The sequence below is a fragment of the Rhinolophus sinicus genome, chromosome 2 (genome assembly GCF_057876585.1).
Source record: "Rhinolophus sinicus isolate RSI-liver-muscle chromosome 2, RSI-T2T, whole genome shotgun sequence".
In the NCBI taxonomy this organism is placed as follows: Eukaryota; Metazoa; Chordata; class Mammalia; order Chiroptera; family Rhinolophidae; genus Rhinolophus; species Rhinolophus sinicus.
Genome location: NC_142502.1, coordinates 68,070,266 through 68,093,700, shown reverse-complemented (window position 1 = coordinate 68,093,700; position 23,435 = coordinate 68,070,266). Strand labels below are relative to the sequence as shown.

General features: G+C 34.4%; 1 protein-coding gene and 1 non-coding gene across 2 annotated transcripts; one reads left to right on the top strand and one right to left on the bottom strand.

Annotated features, from left to right (window-relative positions):
• Positions 1-9,194: 9,194 nt before the first annotated feature.
• Positions 9,195-9,301, top strand: LOC141571930 (U6 spliceosomal RNA). The gene has a single exon (XR_012496973.1). It is a non-coding gene; the product is annotated as a U6 spliceosomal RNA (small nuclear RNA).
• Positions 9,302-12,918: 3,617 nt separating this feature from the next.
• LOC141571678 (ubiquitin carboxyl-terminal hydrolase isozyme L5) lies at positions 12,919-14,576 on the bottom strand. Its single transcript, XM_088795594.1, has one exon. It carries the CDS (start codon positions 14,481-14,483, stop codon positions 13,500-13,502), a length of 984 nt encoding a protein of 327 aa, XP_088651720.1. The 5' UTR covers positions 14,484-14,576; the 3' UTR covers positions 12,919-13,499.
• Positions 14,577-23,435: the final 8,859 nt, after the last annotated feature.

The following is a 23,435-nucleotide window of genomic DNA, read 5'->3' as shown; positions in this document are numbered from 1 at the left end:
GACCATCACCTCCTACCTGATACTTCTTATCCTTTCTGCTCTTTTAATATCCCTGTGGATAAAAATTCTAATACCCCTAATTGTTCATTCCTTGACCTTTCATTTCCAATAATAATTTTCTCCATATGCTACTCCATCCACTTCTATAGTCATATTCTAGATTTTGTTTTCAATGTGCTTATGTCTTCCTTGTTCCTCAATTTCTGCATTATTGCTTTATGTTATACAGATATTTTTATTACACCTTTTAAATTTATTGTCATTTCTTTACTATGTTTTTTTTGTTATTTTCTTATTGGTTACTCTGTTTACAGTTAACATCTTAATTTATAAAAATCTAGTTCAGATTAACACCAAATTAATTTCAATACTATACAACATCATTGTTTCATAGAACTTGCCACCAACCTTTATGCTGTTATTGCCATAAAGTGTATCTTGATACATTGTGTGCCTATCAACCTAAATTTATTTTGTTGCTTAATGCAGTTCTCTTTCAAATGAGATAGGAAAAAAGTTATAAACAAATATACATTTATACTGTCTTTTATCTTTATGTACATAAGTTACTTTTACCAGTGTTCTTTATTTTTTAATGTGGAGTTGATTTACTGTATAGGGTCCTTTCATTTCAGCCTCAAGGACTGTCTTTAGAATTTCTTGTAGGGTATATATGCTAGTGATGACGTCTCTCCATTTTTGTTTACCTGGAAATGTTTTCTTCGTTGTTGAAGGATAGTTTGCAGGATATAGAATTCTTGTCTGACAGTTTATTTTTCTTTTAGTGCTTTGAGTATGTAATTCCATTGTCTTTTGGCCTCCATTGTTTCTGATGAGAAATTAGCTGTTAATCTTATTGGGACATCCCTTGTATGTGATGCGTAGCTATTCTCTTCCTGCTTTCAAGATTCTCTGTTTGTGTTGGGTTTTTCATTTTGATTATAATGTGCTTTGTATGCAATTTGGAAAATTTTGAGCTTCTTGATTGTGTCGATAAGTATTTTTCATCAAGTTTTGGAAGTTTTCAGTAATTATTTTTCTCAAAATATTTCTTCTAATTTTTTCTCTCGCTCCTAGGATTCCCATGATGTGTATGTTGTCACTCTTGATGGTGTCTCAAAGGTCTCTTAGGCTCTGTTAATGTCTTTTTATTCTTTTTCTTTCTGTTCCTCAGGCTGGGCAATCTCAATTGATTTTTTTTTTAAAGTTCATTAATTCTTCTGACTGCTAAAATCTGCTCTTGAGTCCCTCTAATGAGTTTTTTTTTTTACTTAAAATATTGTATTTTTCAACTCCAAATTTTTAATTTTGTTCTTTTTAAATTTCTATCTCTTTATTGGGGTTCTGTATTTAATAAGACATAATCTCATACTTGCTTTAGTTCTTCAGATTGATTTCCTTCACTGTACTGAACATATTTATAATAAGTGATTTAAAATTTGTCTAGTAATGTTTGAACTTCCCCAGACAGTGTCTATTGATTTTCTTTTTTCCTTTATACAGGCTACGCATTCTTTTTTCTTTGCATGCTTTCTAATCTTGCATTGAAAACCAGACAATTTGAATATTATAATGTGGAAACCCTTGAAATCAGATCCTCTGTTCTCCCCAGAGTTATTATTGTCACTGCTACTTGTAATTTGATGACTTTTCTAAAGTAATTTTGTAAATTCTTTATTGTGTGTGGTCCCTAAAGTCTCTTCTGAAGTCTCTGTTCTGTTAGCTAGTGATTTTATAGAGATTTCATTAAATGCAGTGTAAAAGACAAAAGTAAACAAACAAACAAACAAACAAAAAAAGATCTCCCAATCTTGGCAGTTTTGCTCTGTATGGGAAAATTCCTTCTTACCTTCAATATTAAGCTAAGCCATTTAAAACTCTGCCTTAGTCTTCACTTCTTATTTCCACAGAACCTCAGAGTCCTCAGGAAGTAAGAGCCTAGGGTCTTCTCAGTTCTTTTCTGAGCATACACATATGCCTGACTATGTGTGTGACCTTCTATATTCCCAAGAATATGTTGAAGATTTTCAAAGCCCCTTTGTAAATCTCATTCCCAGCTTTTACTCCAAAGCTCCTTGGCTAGTCCTTAACAGTCCCTGACAGCCCCAGCTGTCATTCACTGCCTCAAGCAGCAGCAACCAACACATCAGCCTGCAAATGTTTTTGACTAGGGTCCTCAAGAAGCAACTTTTGCACTGAGTCAGTTTCAAATTAGGCAAAAATGAAGACAAATCTTTTGAGCTGTTCCTCTAGGGAGATACCAGACAGGTCAAAACAAATTGTTATAATTCTTTCTGAATGAAATCCATTCTTCTCTCCAATATCGGGAATTCAGATTATTATTTTCTGAGGAAAGGGGAAGAAGAGTGGGGTAAGTATTAAGTGCCACAAAGTTCACTATTCTTACTAAAAATAAGTTGTTTTCATTTGCTAATTCAGTGTTCCTGGCAACTTTATAGAAAACAACTATGGCAAATAACAAGAGCTGATTGTACTATGTAGCGTGTTGTTACACGACTACGTCTCAGAAGGATCATGAGCTTTATTTGTCTATTTGTTCTTGGCTTCTATTATTGTATCTGCCCCAAAAGTAGTGTTTTGTAAATGTTTATATTAGTGTACAAAATAATGGACATAACTATACATTATATTAAATTATTTATATTGTATTGTATTTGCACACTCTAGTCTAACACAATACTTCAGCAAACACAAAAACTGAATTAGTTTTGTTTCTTGATTGAAAAATTATAACACTTCACTTTTGGATTTTTAAAATCAAGGCTATAACTAAAGTTTTGATATATCTGCTGCATAATCCAACATGATTTTGATTGTTGTAAATCCACCTTCTGCAAATAAAGCTGGTTTGAAACTTAACACTGGATACATGTTGATAAGAATAAAGAGAAAGTGGTAGCCTGAGGGAGTAAATCATAATCCTTTTTTAGCAAAATGTTTTCTCTCAAATGATTGTCAAATTCTCAAAAGATTATATAAACCTACAGATGTTTCATATGTTTTAAACTGATGATGCGTGGAAGATAATTAAGTACCAATTGAAGTGAAACACATTAGCAAGTTGTCTTTGTGGCTAAGGGTCCTTTGCTTTTTGCATTTGTGGGAATGTGTTATTGATCAGATATAGTGGACCAAATTTACCATTACTCATATATCTTCCACATTCTTATTCTTATCTATATCTTGGAGAGTTTCATATGGAACTTCCTTTTCACACCTGGAATCACAAAGATAGATTAACTTGTTTGACTTAGAATAATGAGGGGGACCGCAATTTTTTTTTATCACAGAGAAATTGTAAGGCAATTTCTCTATGTTTAGGTTGTCTAATTTTCTTTTCAAGAAAGCGACTTTGCCAGTCTAATCCAAATTTTTAAGGAAAATGCAAGCTCTTCTTTTAACATTATCTTGTCATAAATAATTTATCAATTTGGTCATAGTTTGAAATGAAACAATTTGTAATGCTGTCTCTAAAATCTGAAGAAAATTTAGTACAATAAAATCTCTGACCTCTTTTGGAAAGTGTAATTTTTTTCTTTTTCTTTCTTTTTTTTTTTTTTTTTGCACAATACATGAGATGGGCCAATATATATTAATTAGCCCTTCCTTGAGGTTCGTGAAAATGTTGATAAAACTTAGTATTTATATTAATAGTAACTATGACATAAATATTTAGATTGGATCATGTGAATTGCTAATAGTATTTGACCATTTTCATGTAGAAAAGTGGGAATTTCATATGATCCAACTTAATATGATACCAATTTCTGAACAATCAGATTATTTCTCATTTATTTTAAGTATTATTGACAAATTTTTGAAGACGTCGGTGAGGTCTGTAAAAGATAGTATCTGTTAATTTGTGGTTTATTTAAAATATTAATTATTCCTGAAATAATTAAAGTTACACAGACTTTGAGGAACTACCTTCCTATATATATTGTGTTTATTATATGGCAAGCATTACATTAAGTGATTTATAAACATGATATAATGTAATTCAGTAATTTATGAGGCTGGTACCATTTTTTTCAGGGAAGAAAACTGAGGCTTACTTAATCTAAGTAACTTTCCCAAAGCCACACAACAAACACAATTTAATTCCTTCTCTTCCTTCCAGTCTTATTTCCTTGGGAAGCTTTCCCCAACTACCTCATTTGGGGCAGGACCTCCCCAGATAACCTGTGCTGTCATGGCTCGTGTATCTCTACTTGTCTGAGCATCTAGTTGATCACTAGATGATCCATGAGAGTAGGGGCCATGAACATACCTGCAACCCTAGTATGATGCTTGGCAAGTAATAAGCTCTTCATAATTATTTGTGAAATAAATTAATAAAGTGGGAAAACGGCCATTGTTGGATATCAGGAAGTCTGTTTCAGTACTGGTGCTCTTTACTACAACTGCACAGCATGCTTATATTTGAGAATGGCAATAAATTAAATACTGAAGTCTTATTTATATGTGTGCAAATTATAGGCTTTATTCAGTTTAAATAATAGCTCCTGGATTATCTCATGAATGTTGAGAGAAAGCAGACTAAATTCACCTTCTGAAGTTATAGACAAAAGAAAAATTGACTGCTTAATACTCCAAAGTTCTAAGAAGCTAAACTAGTCATCTTTAAGATAATCTGCTATTTAATTTCCATCTCGTATTTCTGACATAATTAATTATGTTTCCTGTATGTATGTTGTTAAAAAATATATTGCAGGAATATCTGGCTAAAGGTCTAGTAGGAGTCCAGATTAGAAATGAATACTCTTAAATATAAGGTACTGAATTTGTTTCACAATTTGCGTTCTAATTAAATTATTTTGTAAATTTGTACTTTGGAATAGGTATAATGAATTTGGAACTGGGCTCACTTGAATTTATCCATCTTAGGAATCACTGACTTTATTCTACTTTGTTAGAATATGAGTTTATTACATACTTTTAGGGACATTTCAGTAGCTTTATTCTGTTGACTCATATTTTTATGTATTTGCAATCCAAAATTATTATAATAAACATTACCATATATTTTGATATATAAATATATTTCAAAATACTATGAGATAACTATTTTATGTTTTATGTCCTGCTTCATAATAGAAAATTTCATGTTCAAAGGAAATTGTTTTGTGCACAGTAAAGAGTAAAACTGGTTTTGTTCACTGATGAAACTTCTCTAAAAAGGCACTAAAATAAAAAACAGATATTGTTGAAAACTTTCAAGGTATATTTTCATGGTTTGTGCAACAAATGGAAAATGATTTATAAATGATAATGCTACTTAATACCTTGCAGAAGAAATTTTCAATTTATAGGAGTAAGCACATCTGATTTAGTGCCCACAGTTTTTTAGCTGCAAAGATTTTTAGTGCAACAAATATGTAATTTTATATCTTCCATTTAAAGTACACTACCTTTACAAATCTCTGCCATTTAGTGTTTTCTGTTTAATTAATATTACAGTAAAATAGCTCCTATCAAGAATTTAAGTCTTTAGCAATATCATTTTCTGAAATTCCGCTGAAAATCTAATCATTACCAAAAAAGACCTAAAATTTCATGCACTTTGCAGGAGGAATATTTCAGGCCTGCACTCATACCTAATTTATGTACATTTTAACATCAAGTTTAATAACCTGGTTATTTATTTTCCAAGGTTGTAAAAACTTAGAAATAATATTGAAATGGAAATGAGAGCTGCTGTGGCTAGGCACACTTGAAAGCAGTGAAGATTGATCTGAGAAATAGTACTTGAAAATATAAATCAAAATATAAATTAGGTATAATTCTCTCACAAACCAAAGCAAACAATAATAACTACAAGAGAAACAATTACAATAAAAAGAACCATGAAAAAAGAATTTAGGATCATTTAGTTCAGGGGAAAACTACTGTCCTTTAATCATTTCCTGCAAATATTATACTATAATAACTGATATTAATAATAGTCACACAAGATATTGAACATGATTTTAAAACAGTTCAAATAAAGTAAATATATTCAACTATTTTATCAAATTGAATAATAAAAAAAAATATTGGTTCATAAAGACAGTTAACCTGGAACTCTGGAATTCTTAATCAGCCAAAACTTATTTATAAGGATTTCTGTAATCACTTTACAACACCCATTAACACGATGCATGAAGGGGGCCAAAAAATAGAAAAAAGGACCATCATTTATTGAGTATCGACTCTAGGTCCAGTATTCTGCTAGACTTAAATATATTACTTAAAAACTTCGTTCTTGCCAATTTGTCCAGGAAATTTGCAACAAATACTAGAAAATAAACTGGAGACACATTTCATGAAATATACTCTAAAAGGATCTTGAACAGTGAGGCATTCTGGCAACTCTCACCAGGGAGGAGCCGTGGGTTGATTAGGTGGAAACAACAGGAAAGTCAATTCTGAGCAACCGTTGCCAACACATGTTGTGATATATTATACAAGGAAAGGTTTAACCTGTGAAGGAAGGGGCAGATCTTTGATGAAGCAGAAATGAGCATCACATAGTTTGTTGACTAAACTGGTACTAAGTGTCCAACTAACTTATAGTCTCGGGTAAAGTGGAATCTTCTAAGATGTAGTTAGCAGAGAAGATGTTCTCTTCTCAAAGACCGTTTCTGTGTTGAGCAGGTGACTTTCTAATATGTGAATTGACCAGTGCTTCCCAAACTTTTGTTAGTGGAAATTTGTTCTCTTGAATGTTATGATAAGAAAAATACGGACTTCCATAACTTCCAAGATATCTATCTGTCATCTTCACCCTGGAAGGAGGATTTTTGTTGTGGTTTGTTTGATTTGGTTTATTGCAGGATCTCTCAGAGACTATACTAGGCTGTTGTATATGGTGACTCTCCAAGATAGAGATGAAAAGGCAATAACATTACTATTTTTGAGACATATTTATGTATCAAGCACTGTGCTAATCACTTTAAATTCATTATTTGATTTTACCCATAAAGTAAGGGGTAACATTTTATCTCCACTTCACAACAAAACAGAATAATAGAGAGGCTAAACAGCTTTTCCAAAATCATAGATTTGGATGAGGTAGGTAGAGTCTGTAGTCTGACTTCTGAGCAGATGCTTTTACTTAAGAACATTCTAAGTTCATTTGACCAGTAGCATTTTGTTCATGTAAAATCATTTCTAAGTGTGTGTGAAAAGACATTTAAGAACTGTTGGAGTAGACTGTGAGCAAGTCCAGATAACCTGATTATCTTTGTGTTACTAGTGCCCTAAATAGTACTTACCACTAGATAGCTGATTAAAGCATCATCATCATCATCATGGGAATAGTATTCTAAATGTCACAGTTTAGAAAATGATTTGAGCCAACAGCAATGACAGAACACTAGTAAGAATATGGCGCAGACAAGCATAACGATATGCTGAATATGAATCACTCCTGGGGACAGGTTGATGCCTATATGAGGAGTGGTACTTCCCATTTATTTGTTTCATTCAATGCTGAAAACTCATGGTATAGGAGAAAATTTTTTACAACAATTAGTTTAAAATATATGTCATGCTATTTAGTACACTCTTGAAAAGGTATAAGGTAATTATCCACTGGGCATTTACATATTCAGCAAGGAATGCATTTGTCATTTGAACAAAAGAGGCTTTATCTGTACTGGCTAGAAATGGTTAAGTTCTATAACAAATAGACCCAAATATGTCTAATATTTAATTATTGTAGGTTGTAATAGATTTTTCTTATTCTACTGGCAGTATTGGATGGGTGAAAATATTGGGGGCATCCCTGCTTTACACAGTTCTTCAAGGATCACGGCTGACAGGGTTTCTGCCCTCTTTAAGGTTACTCTGAGGGTCTGCTCCATGCCAGTATACCAGTGACAGAGAAGACTATAAAGGAGCACCTGCTGGAGAATTTTATGGGCCAGACCTCTAAGTGGCACTCTGTACTTCCATTCGTACCCCAGAGGTTGGAACTCAGTGATATGGCCACACTTACTTCCATGGAAACTGAGAAATGTGGGGCTGGGTGACCAACTACTTTCCAGTTTCAAACCTGTTATACATGAAGGGAAGGAAATACTTTGGTGGACTGCTAGGCACAGTGTCTCATCTATGGAAACTTAACTCCCATCCATATATTGTTTAGCTTCTAATGTCAGCAATTTTCCTTTGGATCTTGATTCAATGGTTTAAGAAAAGCACAAAAACTGAGAATCCAGTCCAGAATCTGATCACTAGACATATTTTTTTTTTCACCACACAGTATAATGACGTTTGTTGCAAATACAAGATGTTATGCTTTTGATATTGAACTATGCCTGCTGCTGAAGGGAAAATGGTACAAAATTTTTTGTAAGGGGGGTGGGGGGTGGGAGATGAAGGTAAAGGGGATCATATTTATGGTAATGGAAGGAGAACTGACTCTGGGTGGTGAACACACAATGGGATTTATAGATGATGTAATACAGAATTGTACACCTGAAATCTATGTAATTTTACTAACAATTGTCACTCCAATAAATTAAAAAATTTTTTTAAATGAGGAAAAAATAAATATTTTAAAATGACACTAGGGCTAATAAAATATGTCCACGATTTCCAATGGTCACACATAAGGCATGATATTTTCAATATTTTGAAATATTATGGTTTGTAAAAGCTGAGTGTATCAAACTGCTAAAACAGATTAGGCTTGGATGCAAATGTTCCAGTAGCTACTATTGTATCTATATTAGACTAGGCTAGGCCCATGTTGTAGTGTAAAAGTTTTCTTGAAACCTTATCTCCTTAAATTGATAAAGATTTATTTATTCCTCTCACTCTTGACCATTGTGGGGCATTGATAGCTCAGCCTCACATAACCACAAGGATTGAAATCTGATAGAGGTTTTACCATCCTATAGTTGCCTCATCTGGAATGCACAACCTCCCAGTCACTAGAGCAGAGAAGGAAACAACCTGGATACTCACACACGTGCTTCTCACTGCTTCAGATTGGAAGTGATGTGTACCAATGTCACTTTCATTTTATTAGCTATAATGAGTCACATAGTTCTACTTAATTGCAGGGAGACTGGGAAATGTAAAAGAATAATTGGTGGGCATATATGTTAATGTTACAGCTTCTGCTACAGGCACATGTCCATAGACTGATAAATTTATTCACTCATCAAAAATGATAAATTGAGGTGCTCGCTTCGGCAGCACATATACTAAAATTGGAATGATGCAGAGAAGATTAGCACGGCCCCTGCCCAAGGAGGACACGCAAATTCATGAAGCGTTCCATTTAAAAAAAAAAAAAAAAGATAAATTGAGGTTATATGCCTGGTCATAATTCAGAACCATATCCAAATGTCGTTATAGAATCTGAAGCAATAATTTTCCATTCAAATACATCCAGAGAGTAGATAAGGAATCTGTGCCTATCCCAAGTTAAGACAGTCAACCTTCCAGCATTTGAGAAGGATTAATCATCCGTTTATTAATTGATGGAGCTTTGAAAATACTTTTTAGTAAGACATTGTTCTGTTACCCCTGGGTCCATGTCTATTCAGTTATGCAAATTATCTGACATAAACACCAAATGCTTTGCTGCTGTCTTACAGACATGAAAAAATTATTAATAAGTATTTCAAATTGGGTATTATTTTAATTTTTCTGAATTGTTGTGGATTTTTTTCTGCATGAGAATCAAAACCCATTAAAAGGATCATGGATGTTAAAATTTTGAGAAACAGTTATACACATAGTATGGTCAAGCTCCAAAGGGTCCTCAAAGCGCTTGAAATTAATTATATGTAAGAATTTTATGTGACTGGGCACGTATTCTGGCAAGAGTCATTCAATTCTCAGAGATTTAATGAACATCAAAGGAAAATCATCACTGGCTTTAATCAATATTTATTTATTATGTGAATAAATAAATGAATGCTGACAAGCATTATTTAATTAAGATTCCATGAAATGTGGGTTATACAGGAATCAACACTATTTTGGAGATATTCAGGTTGCAAAGAACCTCCTAGAGTGTTTTAGTGCAGTGATTTACATAAATGAGAGGGCTCTTTCAATGAGTTTTGTCTTCTGAAAAACAGAAGAAAAGCAGGACCTCAATGGATTTGAGTACTATGTGAAGAAGAGAAGCAGAAGAAATTCACTAGTAGCAAACAGGTTAAGATATTTAAAAGTTTAAAACTTTGTTGTGTTAGAGTGTGTTATTTGTACCTAGTATGTAAGGAAAAAGTACTGAAAATGCATTCAAGACTCTGAGCGCCAAATTAATGAGAAAAAAATGTCTGTTCTTCTACTCATTTGTCATGGAGAAGGTCTAAAGAACATTCCTTTTTGCAATATATATATATAGATGTATATATATGTATATATTATATATATACATATATATAATACACACACACACACACATATATAAATGATCAGAATGCACTTAGTGGATGAATTGATAGTTTTAAAGACTTCAGGAAACCTTGGATAAAAGGATTAGATGGAGCGAGGGAGTAGACCAAAACATTCCTGTGGAATAATGTACCTATGTTTAAAATTTGGGAGTTGAGCTTATGGTCTTTTTGGCCTCGTCCACCTCTCAACTCTTCAACTTTCACAGGTTGAAGAAAATGGTCTGGGCTTTTAGCCACCCTATTATTACTATTTCAGGCACCCTGCATGAATTTGGGTCTAAGATTCAGGTCATGTGTTACTAGAAACAATGGTAATTTCAGAAGAACAGTCAACAAATTAGATATGTTTACATTAAATGGATCTTAGTTATTATATTTGTATTGTATAGACATACTATATAGATGTGTATTGTATGCAGTTTAGATTAATTAATTTATGGGTATCAAAATACTTTGATGATGAACTTTTAGTTGCTTGCAGTGTTAGTCACTGAATTATTTTTCTCAGTTTATCCTGTTTTGCTTGTTTGTTTCCATTAGTAGATGTCACTTAAGAACAGTCTTGATAAATATTCAATTTGCAATATTCAATAAATGTTCAATTTTGGAAACATTTATTCAGTATCTACTCTGGGCTGTATTTGGTGGGCCATGGGAATACATAAGTGGATAAGACCCTGCTTTCACATAGCTCTCAGTGGAAAGGGTTTTCAATGCTATAGTAAATAAAGGCATATCATGATTTGGGAGAACATGGGGAAGTAAGTGAATTCAGAAAAAAAAAAAGAACATAAAAGGTTTTATAAAGGAGAGGTAGCTGCAGAGTTCTGAAGGATAAGCAAGAGTTAGAAGGTATTAGTGAGTAATGGAGGCAAGGGTATTGCAAACAGACACAATAGTATAGTGTGAGAGAATAGGGTGTGTTCAATGAAATTTCAGTAGATACACATGTATTGCACACAGGATGGGGAGACTGGAATGAAAACTGAGTCAGGCAGAACCGGGTCATAAAGTCAGTATACCCAGAAGGGAATAAAGTGATCATATTCAACATCTAAAGCTATTCTTCTGGCTAGAATGTAGAGGGTGGAAAGGATGAGGGAAAAAAAGAAGGCAGGGTGAAGGCTTAGAAGGCTCTCCAGTGGTCTGAGGGAGAAACTGATGTAACTGTGAACAGTGAGGATGGAGGAAAGAGGACAGATTTTAGAGATATTAAGGAGGAAAATATGCAGTATTTTATGATGTATGTGAAATGGATGATGAGAGAGAGGCAAGAAAATGGCAGGATTTCCCGATTTCTGTCCTAGGTGATTGAGTTTCATTAAATAGGGAAGGGAATATAATCTGGCAAATAACATGTTTTGGAAGCATCTGACATTTTCTTTTTCAGCATGAGTAGAATATAGCATACGCCAGACTGTAAATTATACCCAACATATTTTGTAACATGGAAATACTGTCTGCTTTTCTGGGTAAAAATATGAAATTTGTAACTAAACATTCATAAACAGATTGTTTCAATATGGGACTCTTGACAGGCACATCCTCTCTAGAGTCTCTGGTATAAGAATGTGCTGCTGTGTATTTTGTAAGAGGGTTGCACACCTCTGCTTTGTTAACAAACTTGCAGAAAATAATTTTTTTTTAAATTAAATTTATTGGGGTGACAATTGTTAGTAAAATTACATAGATTTCAGGTGTATAATTCTGTATTATATCATCTATAAATCCCACTGTGTGTTCATCACCCAGAGTCAGTTCTCCTTCCATCACCATATATTTGATCCCCTTTACCTTCATCACCCACCCCCCACCCGCCACAGAAAATAATTTGAATAAAAAAAAAGAAAACTCATTTCAGCTCTTGCCATTTGAGGAGTATAGTATAAAGTGTTTTTCTGTCCCTTCTATCACTGAGAATTTTTTGAAATACCTCTTCTCTACTCTTACAAATTAATAGGAGTCAGCACTAGTGAATGTGTTTAGTTCCTTTAATTTCACACATTTTGCAAATGACAATTTCAGTTTGCCTAATTGTTAATTCTTTTTTTTTTTCTGTGATAGAAGTGGGATAATTAAGTTAACAAAATTTTCTTTTTAGCCCTCAAGAGACTTTGGGGTGGTCCAGAGGTAAAATGACATTCTGATAAAGTTATCTCCATTTTGAATTGTTAGCGGGTATCTCAGTACATGATGCAAGGCCTGGAAGTGATGTGATGATTGTAATGATCTGGCAGGCAGCGGATTCCTTTGCTGAGTATCGTATTATCAGTTGCCATATCCCTTTGCGTTTCTCTCCTTGACATACTTGACATTTTCCAGAACTTTCCCTGCATTCCCTGCTTCTGGTTCAACTATAGTTTCAAGAATTTGGCACTTCTGGGTTAAAATAGTTTGGGTTGCAAGTTAGCATCAGACAATTAACACTAACCACCTAATTTCTTTTTTTTTTTTTTTTTTTTTTTTGTGAAAATAAAATTGGGATGTTTATTACTTTTTCTACTGGCAGCAGTGAAAATCACTAGAAACTGTACTTTTGTCCTTTTCAAATGCTTTTCATTAAAATCATACTTTTTCAAATAATTGGTATGGGAGATAAAATTCAGTTTTAAAACCCTCAAAATATTTAGCTATCAAACACAGAAATACTGATTTTTTTTTTTCATTAGATCATGATGGAAAGAAACAAGAGGTCCAGTTTAATCAAGGTCTGACATTTATACATTTTAAGCATTTAACTGAGCTATGAGATCGAAAGATTAATTGTAACAGTTACAGATAGAGAATATCATTTGTGCATTTTCTAGGTTCATTACGGTACTTCTATGTCCTCAGATCCAATGTCACACAATGGCGTTTGGGCAGGCACTCTTAGCATCCTTTTATTTAATAGGCACTACATGCAATTGATGCAGTAGGGAAGGTGTATGAGTCCATGCACTACAGACAAGACAGACGGGTACTGCTGCCAAACGTGCAGAGTCAAGAGGGTGTTGCTCAAAGTTCTTCAAACTTAATGTTTCCATGAAAATAAGTGCAGAAGCAGAAGTGTGAACATATCCCAAAGCATCTTCTTCATTTGGTTTCCTGTGCCTTCTTTGCATTCTGTTTTTCCTTTGCCTTTTCTACCAGCGGTATTAACTGCTGGTGTTCGGCTAACGTCTTTAATAGCTCCATGATGAAGGGCAGGTAATTATGCTTCCTTCTGATGTTTTCAATCTTATATCTTTTTAATTTCTGTACTTCTTCTTCAATAAGCATCTGATTTTTGGCAACCTCTGACTGAATAGCACTTAACATATTACCCTGATCTGTATCCATGGGTTCCTCAGCAAGCTGTCTTTGTAACTCTGCTATCTTCTGTTCATATATCATTTTTCTGTCAGACACAATGGCCATTAAGTTAAATCGAATTTCACCTTCACTGTACTTCTGGATCCTCTTCTCAATGACTGGCCTTACTGCACCAATCCAGTCGTCCTGATTGCACGCGCCTAAATCAATCGGTCCTTCTCTTAATCCATCTAATTCATACAGTCTCCCATTAACAGGGACATAACTGACAAAGTGAAACGCATCTTCTTCTTTTGCTGATGTCTTTGCATCAAATTCAAACATCTGCTGTCTGGCAAAGCTGTTGTGTACTTGTCGGATCACGTCCGAATTGCTCAGTGCCAAACCTTTCATAGCTGCATCAAAGCTTTGTGAAAATTCTTTAAACTCTGCTAAGGTCTCCCCTAAGTGGACGTCTTGGTGGGTGCAGTTCAGCAACACACTGACTATGGCTTGAGTAGCACACGCATTATTAATCACCTGCTTAGCAAAAAATATCGTGTCGAGTCTGGAGTCCTGAACCACCGAGCCTGCTGGTTCTTCTCCTGGCTGCCACTTGAAAAGAAAAATTAACCCGTGAACTGGCTTTAATTTTTCAAAATTCTCGGGCTCTAAACTCCATATTTCTTCTACCTGGGCTCCTCGGCAACCGAATCCTTTAATGAGCTCGGTGAAGACCCCGGGGTCGCTTTCCATGAGGCACCACTCCCCGGCATTGCCCGTCATGGCCCCGGCCACACACCGCCCCGCTCCACTTGGGACTCTGGCCGCCCCCGGCACCCGCGGCCGCCGGCCACTGATCTCCGCAAACCCGCCGCCGAGCACCTAATTTCTTACTTCAACTGTGATCATAAATCACTGGAACATAAACTAAAATGGGAGTAAGGGAAGAAAAAAATCTACAAAAGTTTGTCTCTATTCTAGCTACCTTTTCGTAGAAACTATATGATTTTCTTTTATGTTTTTATAGACACAAATAGCAAGCTTATTCAAATTAATAATATTCATTATTTAAAATAATTAGCAGTAGTCTAACCTAGCATATACGTGTTTTATTTTTCAAATATTTCAAAACCCACATGAGGAACAAAAGCAATAAGTGATATAATGATTCCTTTTCAATTGATATAATTTTATTTGTAAAATTTTCTTATTAAACAATAGAAGTATATGGCCATGCTTTTTAAATTTAAATTTTATAAGTATGTAAGAATTCAGTTAAAGAGTTTAATTAAACAGTAAAATTTTTGTTGCTCTTTAATCTTCTTTACTTAAGTCTCATTATGACTAACTAATGCAAATGTAAATTATTCAAGTGTAATGTATTTGGAAAAACTGCAAAACCGTGTTCCAGATGGTTAAGGTAAAATAATTAAAAGATTAAATCTAGTCAGACCACACTAGTCAAATCTAGTGCCTTTAAAAAAACATTCATTAGAGTTTTGGTACTCTATATCCTAGACCTTTATTCCTCCCATTATGAATCCCACAGGTTCTTTTTGATTTTGTTTTGTTGTCAACTTACACTGAAAGATGCTGAGTTTGGAACTGAGAGAGATTATGTCTCCATAGTGTCTACTGAGGAAGACCATAAGGTCAGGGCATCTCAAGTTAGTGTTTACTGACAAAGATGTGTTCCTCACTGGCCCACAGTGAGTGTGAAAGGCTTCGAAGTAGGAGTCAGAAGTTGTAGTTTCAGAACTGTCGTTTACATTCTGGGTCACTGAAAAAAAAAATCATGTCAGATCTCAAAGATCAGCTGACAGATCCCATCAAACATCAACCTCCGTGACTTGCCTCTAATGGCAGTGCATGTTTCTTGCACCATGCAGTGAGGTCAGTGAACCTCTTTTCTTAGGCTTCTCATGATGCTTTCAAGCCCAGTGCATCTCCCTGCCAACTAAGAGGGAAGTGCAGCCCATTTGATGGTCACATGTCCTTACTCTCCCTCCTGTAGTGGCCTTAGCTAGGCATAATGTTCTGGTTTTCTTTTCCTTTCTCCCCTCTCTTTCCTCATTTCTATAGCCCAGGACTCTCAGCTTCCTTTTTTGTCCAGCCAGCCGTGCCATGATGCACCGAAAGTTTCCCACTTCTAGTTAAATCTAACTTCACAGTCTTGATTGATTTCCAGCCCTTTGGTGGTTCTCCAATATACTTTTGTTGGCAATATATCAGTGGTGGTTAGTGGGTTGGTGCTGTACTGATTCTGGACAATGTATTTATATATCAAGTTTCAGTAAATAATAAACTCAAGGGAATGTCAAGAAAAGTTTTGATGTTGGTCCATGACAGGCAGATATCAGTGAGTATACATAACCCTTGCAAAAGGGATTATCCACTAAAAATAACTTAGATGGAGAAATAATGTGGGAGCCTCAGGGAGTCTTCCAACTTACCTGACTTCATTCCTAAATTCCATGCCTGATTGAATCTATGAAGCACTTGGGCCATAATTGGATTCCTTGACATTAGGACACATCTAAGAGTAGAAGATAATTCAGATTTCTTTCTTTGGTCTACACAAAATTTGAAGTTTTAAAATATCAATTTAAACATTGTTATTTCGAAAGTCCCTCTAAGCATGTTTTAAGGGCTTGACCCTGTGATAATCTTAAAATTGATTTTTTAATTTCTTTGTTCTTTTATTAGGATGTTTATTTCAAATTCCAGACCTTAAACTCACAGAGGTTCCCTTAGAATCAGGACCTCTCCCAGGCCTTGCATAGTCACGGATGTCCCTATTGGGGAAGTAAAGGTCCCCAGGCTGTGCCCCACCCAAACATTTCTGAAATTTGGGGCTGGATGGGCTTGGACTAATTTATGGCTGCAGATATGAACAGAACAAAAGCAAGATCTGACTCCTTTTAAGGGACTGAGGTAGGGAGTTCAGCAGTAGGAAATCTGTTCAAAACATTAATCATGGAGCAAGAACTGGATTTGTAGGGGGAGGTTTGCCCTCAAAGTAGATGAGAACAAATGATGGAGGTGAAATGTGAGCCATGCCTTACAGGAGAAAGAGGACTTTTGAAGAGCATTTGCAGTGGAATCCCTAGCAAAGAGAGGATCGGATGACTGGTAAAGATGTTGAGTCTGGTCAGATACTTTCACATTAAGCAGAGCTTATTATAGTTTTACTTTGATTTTTCCAATTAAATACAACACGAGTCACTGAAAAAATGGAAAATGCCAAAGTAGAAGGAAATTTAAAAATATCATACGAGGGTAAAGAAAACAGGTTGTGAAGCTCAGTACAGAAATGTCTGCCTAGACGTGCACATTCAGATATCTGAGCCCACTGTGATTATGACAGGGGCTCATCCAAATGAAAAAAGTCAAGGAAGGGAAAGAAAGCACAGGGTTGGGGAAGCTATAGATGCAGGCCTGGGCACCTACTCTTGTGTATCCTTGTATATGAACTTGTTTTTAAAAATACTGTATGTGAATTGAGAACAAATAGTACTGTCCACCATAGCAGGACTCGTCTACAGAACAGAAGTTTTCAAAATTGTGAAGAAACAACATAGGTTAAGATGACAGGCTGTCTCTTTCTATAAAGAATACAACATGCCCTCTTGCCATTACTTTTGGACTGAGGTCTGTGGAAGCTAGAAGATTTCCTTCAGTGTACCATGTGCTTTATGAGAGAGGGTGTGGACTAGTGGCCACTTCTGTCAGTTTTAGGTACAGTTTATACTGGGCTTCTTTTTATTCCTACACAGTGCTTCAGTTCTTTTCTAAAACTCCACCCTGTTCTTCCTCTAGCCACAGGACTCTGTTGACCCATTCATTTTTTATTCCCACGAGGTCCCGATTTACTCTTCTTCCGGGAGCATTGCTGTAGTTTCTGACGTCCTCAGCCTCACCTTTCACACAATCATAGATATTCAGGAATAGCCATTATTTGTGAGTGTAAAATATTTTAAACAAAAATGTAGCAAAGAAAACAAAAAGGTGAGAAGATATTGGCTAGGAACGCTGATGTGCTATGACATTGCAAGCATGTGTACATTTTTTTTTCCCCTGTGGGACTGGCCAGCACTTTTCCAAGAACAAGTGGGCCATCTTAGATATGCCATTACAGCATTCAGTGTACTAAAGACCCATCTTCAGCCACAACTTTTGTCCCTCTGGTCATCTACCCATTTAACACCTCTGCTAAGTTCTGTGATGCAATGATATGCAAATCAGAAATAAGGTCCCTGTCCCCATAGGATCTGTTGGCAGTGAGAATATGATTTAAGGAAGTCATTATACAAATATAAAAATCAAGCCATGCTAAACATTTGAGCAAGAGGTGCAGTGAGCTATGATGAAGTTTGTGTTGATATTGCAAAAGCAATTCCTTCACATGTGGCACGTAACATTAAAGGCAAGAAGTGAGTCAACCCTATTTAACCTGACTGGATTTGGTATCTGAATCATAGAAAAAAAAACAACAGTAAATAATCAGTAAAGATTTATTCAAGTATGATCCACAAACACATATCTCTAGTCTGTTACTTCCCTTCAGTTTCTATAAAAATGACTTTGTGCAAAAATGGGTGGAATTTTTATCACTAATCATCTGGTATTTACATGGGTTTCTGTATATTCTCAATTTACCTGCCTTGGGAATCTCACACATTACCTGAAAAATATCATCTGGCACATAAATGAAGACCTTCGTTTATGTTCCAAACCAGGAGACTAAATATCCAGTCATAACCTCATAATCAAGATAGGTACACAGTGTATTCAGTACATAGTAAAAGGAGTCATTGAACATTTCACTTTTGATAAATGTGTTTCTCAGTTCCTATGGTCTGGTCACGCTTGCGGTAGGGCAACCTGGTAATGTGAGCCAAACCATGCCCTCAAATTACATACTGAAATTCTCTAAAATTCAACTGTAGCTATTTATGTGTTGACTGATTACTATTACTATAGAAAAATATCCTTTTAGTTTAATATGTTTAATGGAGATATTTATAGGGATGGATTTGTCTGTAAGTACGTATATGTATAATGAATTGTGTATGTTACATATACATATATACTATATATAACAAAACTGTATGAAAAATATGAATATTCAAGGAAACACATTTTGGGTTACTAATTTTTCCATTATCTCCTTTATTGGCTGATACCTAATATATAACTACTAGCTTTTATTAGTTTTGTGTTAGTTTAGTTTTAAAGACAGACAAGAGTGCAAGAAGGGGCATTTAAAAGGTAAAGAACTCACTGAAGGTCATTTTCAGAGCTAGGTAAAGTATGATATTTTCCTAGGCGGCTTTACTTTATGCTCTGTCAATGAATTCCATCTGTATTTCCACAAGAAAGCATATATTTTTCACTCCTTTCTTATTAAGAAACACCCATATTAGGAATCTAATACCAACTTTATTTTTATTGTTACTTTTGGTTTTAACCTTGGCTCTGTCTCTTATACCCTTGGGCAAATAACATTCTCTTTGAATTTCAAACTTCTCATAAAAATGAGGATAATAATGTCTCCACTGAATACCTCAAAGGATTAGTGTGGAGATCAAATTAAATGACATTTGTAAAACAACTTTGTTATCTACAATATGCTATGCAAATATTTTATTAAAGTAATTTCCTTTCTTCTGTTTTCAATGGAAAAGCTGACTCATGGTAGAAAACTGCTCAGAATATGATGATGCTCCTAAAATCAGTCATTCTCAACTTTAGGCTGAGTTCAGAGGTATGGGGTGGGAACCAGGGGTGGGAAGAGAATGAGGGAATGTTCTCTGCATAAACAAGTTGATAACAACATAGAATAAGTTGTTTTGATCAATCTCCAAACACATGTTAGGATATTATTTCTTGTAGTGAGTAAAAGTCATCTTTCTTTCCAGAATTAGTCCTAATATTGATTTCTGGACATAGTACTTCATAAATTCTTGATATTTCCTAATGACAACACTTTATTCTACTACATATTGTCTTGTATTTTCCTTCATTCTACATCCTACGACCTCTTTGAATCTTTTTTCAGTCAGTTAATTGAAATGAGTGGTTCAATGATTCCAAGTCATTTTTGAATTTAGAAAGTATATACCTATATTTTTATTGTATTTTTTACAGGAGATTAAGTGCATGCTAGTATATGCTAGGCCCTGTGGTAGTCTTGAAGAGAATACAAGATGAGTAAAAATCATGGCACCTTAGTTCCTTTTAGAGTTTTATAGTCTATTGGGAAGAGAAAGATAATATACTGTAGTAGCTCAGAGAAAATAGTGATATTATGTTAAAATTTACCCAATAGTTGTATAGTCAACAAGCCCAAGTCATTAAACAAACTCTCTAAATGTAAATGAAATAAAGAAATGGTACTAAAATATTTGCTATTACTTTTTTTTTGCTGGTTTTCAGTAAAATTTCTGCTTATGGAGAGGGTTTTAAAGATGTGTTCAAAGAAAGATATTAGGTTGGTGAAAAAGTAATTGAGACCTTTGCAATTATTTTTAATCTTTTAAACTGCAATTACTTTTGCATCAACCTAATAGTTGTATTCCTTAAAAATTATAGCATTGATATTTTCTGAATATAAAAGTTTACACGTTCTGGGTTGCCTAAAATATCTCAGGAGGCTTTTATGTAAGCTAGAAGAAAAAAAAGAGAGAAATCAAAGAGGACTGTAGATATATGTGTATATATGAGACAGAGAAAAAAGAAACTGGTAGAACAATGGGACAATATAGAAAAAGAGAGAGTGGAAAAATACAAGATTCTCGGTTCTATGGTGAACTCATATTCACATTCAACCATTGTGCTAAAAAATTTAATTATACCTTGTTAATGTTCACAAAAAATGAGATTCTGATTCACAATCTAACTCCAAGAAATTAACCTTTACCCTAAGGCTGCTCTGCTGGGTTCTACGTTTTCTGACGTTTCTAAAGAGACTATGTGTGTGTGTGTGTGTGTGTGTGTGTGTGTGTGAGAGAGAGAGAGAGAGAGACAGACAGACAGACAGACAGACAGACAGACAGAGAAACTGAACAAGAAAGTGAGAAAAACAAACCAGAATTGAGAGATGAAAAGAGACAGCCCTGATTGAACTAGTAGGTCAAGGTGTGTCTGAAGATTGACCTCTCCTGGACTTTTGATTTCCTCCTTGGTTGTACTTAGAATGACTTTAGAAGCTATAACTGAAGATTAAGATACATGACAGAACAAAATCATATATGTTTTTAATATTTTTAAGAGTTGTAAACCTAGATGACGAGAATAATATAAAGTAATGCTGGAGTTCTTCAAATTAAAAGACTGTTGGGGTCCCATTCAATAGCTTTTAGTATCTTTGTAGAGGTCCCATGTAGGTTCACAATTTCAGAAAGTCCAGTTCACGTCATGGCCTCTTGAAGTTTTGAATGTGCAGTGTGGCATCCAGTCTTAGAGCTGCAATAGATTACACATAAGTATCTCTAGAGAGATGAAGAAAGCAAGACTAACAAATCATTTAAGGAATTTAATTGTATGTATGTACATATACACATACATATAGCTATGTATATATAGTATACACACATACATATACACTATACTGTACTGTGTATATACATGTGCATACATATATACACTCACATACATATATATACTGTAGTATATATGTATATACATATAATACATATGTATACATTAGCTAATCAGAGAAATAATTTATCTGGAAAAGTTTAATTTTCTGGGGTAAGGTGGAAGAGTTAGGGAATGATAGAATTTAACTCAAAGATATAGTCTCTGTGGACTTCCAAGCAAACCCCATGATACAAATAATAATAATAATAATAATAATAATAATAAAAGTTAGTTTACTTTTTAGGATTATAACAAAATTACCCTTGATGTCTACAATTCTAGATTTCACACCCAAGGCAATACCCCTGGTCTTCAAGCAACCTCAGCCTTGCCAACTCAGAAGGCAATTCCCTTCTAGGGGTTAAGTGTCTTTAACTCTGTGGAGCATCAAAATTCTAGCTCTGAAAATTGAGTATAGAGTGATGAAACAAACCAAACCTACAGTACTAAAATTTTTTATGATGAAATTTAATTTGTGCAGATTTTGGCATTTTGTGCTTTTTTTTTAAATGGAAGAGTTCACCCTATCAGAGCAACAAATGAGTGACTGAGTAACAAATTGGAGTAATTGACTTAAACTTGTGATTAAACTTTAAACTTGTTAAATCTTACAGCATTTTAAAGTAATAGTAGAACATGTAGGAAATCCAAAAGCTTATCATATTTGAGTACATATTCAAGAGAATTACTTCAGTACATAGGATGTACTTCAAAAAGAAATAAAATGTATTACACTAGTTACACAGTAAAAGCTCTATAATAAATTATTATTAAAATAGGCTCCATTGATAAATAGAATAATAAGATGTATAAATTGAACTAAAGGATTAAAGAAGTGTTTTGAATTAACTTTTAAAAATAGAATATTAATATACGAAGCTTCTCAGTGAATAATTGGCTCACAAAATCCACCTTCTAGGGCATGAAATAAACTCAACTTGACAATATAACTATGCTTGTAGTCAAAACCATTTTTTTAGTTATATAAACCAATATATTTTCTTTTTTTTTTAAAGTTTAAGTTACTCTGCATTGGTTATTTAAGATTTGAACTGAAAGTGTTGAGTGGTACAGTCAGATTTGAGGGGATTTTGGAATGTGGGAGAAAAATAAAGACTCTGGGAAATATGTTGGGTGTTTAAGAAATGGGGTTTTTAAAAAGTTATACTATATATTTAAATAAAATTCTACATTGAGACTGAGCAATATTAGGAATCTGCCTTTTGAAGGTTGTAGAGAAAATTTGGAAAATGTCAAAACACCTAAAAAAAACTCAATCATGATCCCACCACCTAGAAATAATCAGAGTTAACATTTTGGTGTCTTTTCTTCTAGTTTTTACTGTGTATGAGTGTGTGTGTGTGTGTGTGTGTGTGTGTGTGTGTATATATATGTGTTTGTTTAAAATGTATAACAATATATATAGATATCTATTCTATCTCTTTATGTATTTATTCTCTGTATATGTATTACATAGACACGGTTTTGTATTCTACTCTATTGGTTAACTTCATATTGTAAAATATGTTTAAGTGTGTATATCAAAACTCTTTTTGAGGGGATGAGCTTACCTTGGTTTTAAAAATAAAGTCTAATTCCTGACTATTCCACATTAACCAGATAAAGTGATCTAGATTCTCTACAGGCCTTAGAGCCTGGTCAAACTTTTTAATAGTATCCCACGGAGTACAACCACCTAGAGTTTTCGGTTCTAAGAGATCCTGACCTTAGAATCTAGACATCAGGCAAATAATCTTGATTTATGAAACAGGAACATCTCCTTAGACATGATCAAGTAGACACGGTTAAGCCACACTAAATCCTTAAAGCACTCACCACTACCACCCACACCTCTTCCTGCCACCTACAGTGAGGGCTGACAGATAAAATACAGGATGCTCAGTTTAAGTTAAATTTCAGATAAACAATAGATCAATTTTTAGCATAAGTATGTCCCATGCAATATTTGGCACATACTTATGCTAAAGATTATTTATTTTAAGTTTTTTATTTGCTCAATCTGGCAACCCTACCTATAACCTCACCAATTACATCACATTAAAGCAGAGATGGGTCTCAAAGTTGTGGTCA

What these genes read in the sequence shown, in the direction of transcription:
- LOC141571678 (XM_088795594.1), bottom strand. Translation starts at nt 14,483, where the DNA reads ATGACGGGCAATGCCGGGGAGTGGTGCCTCATGGAAAGCGACCCCGGG.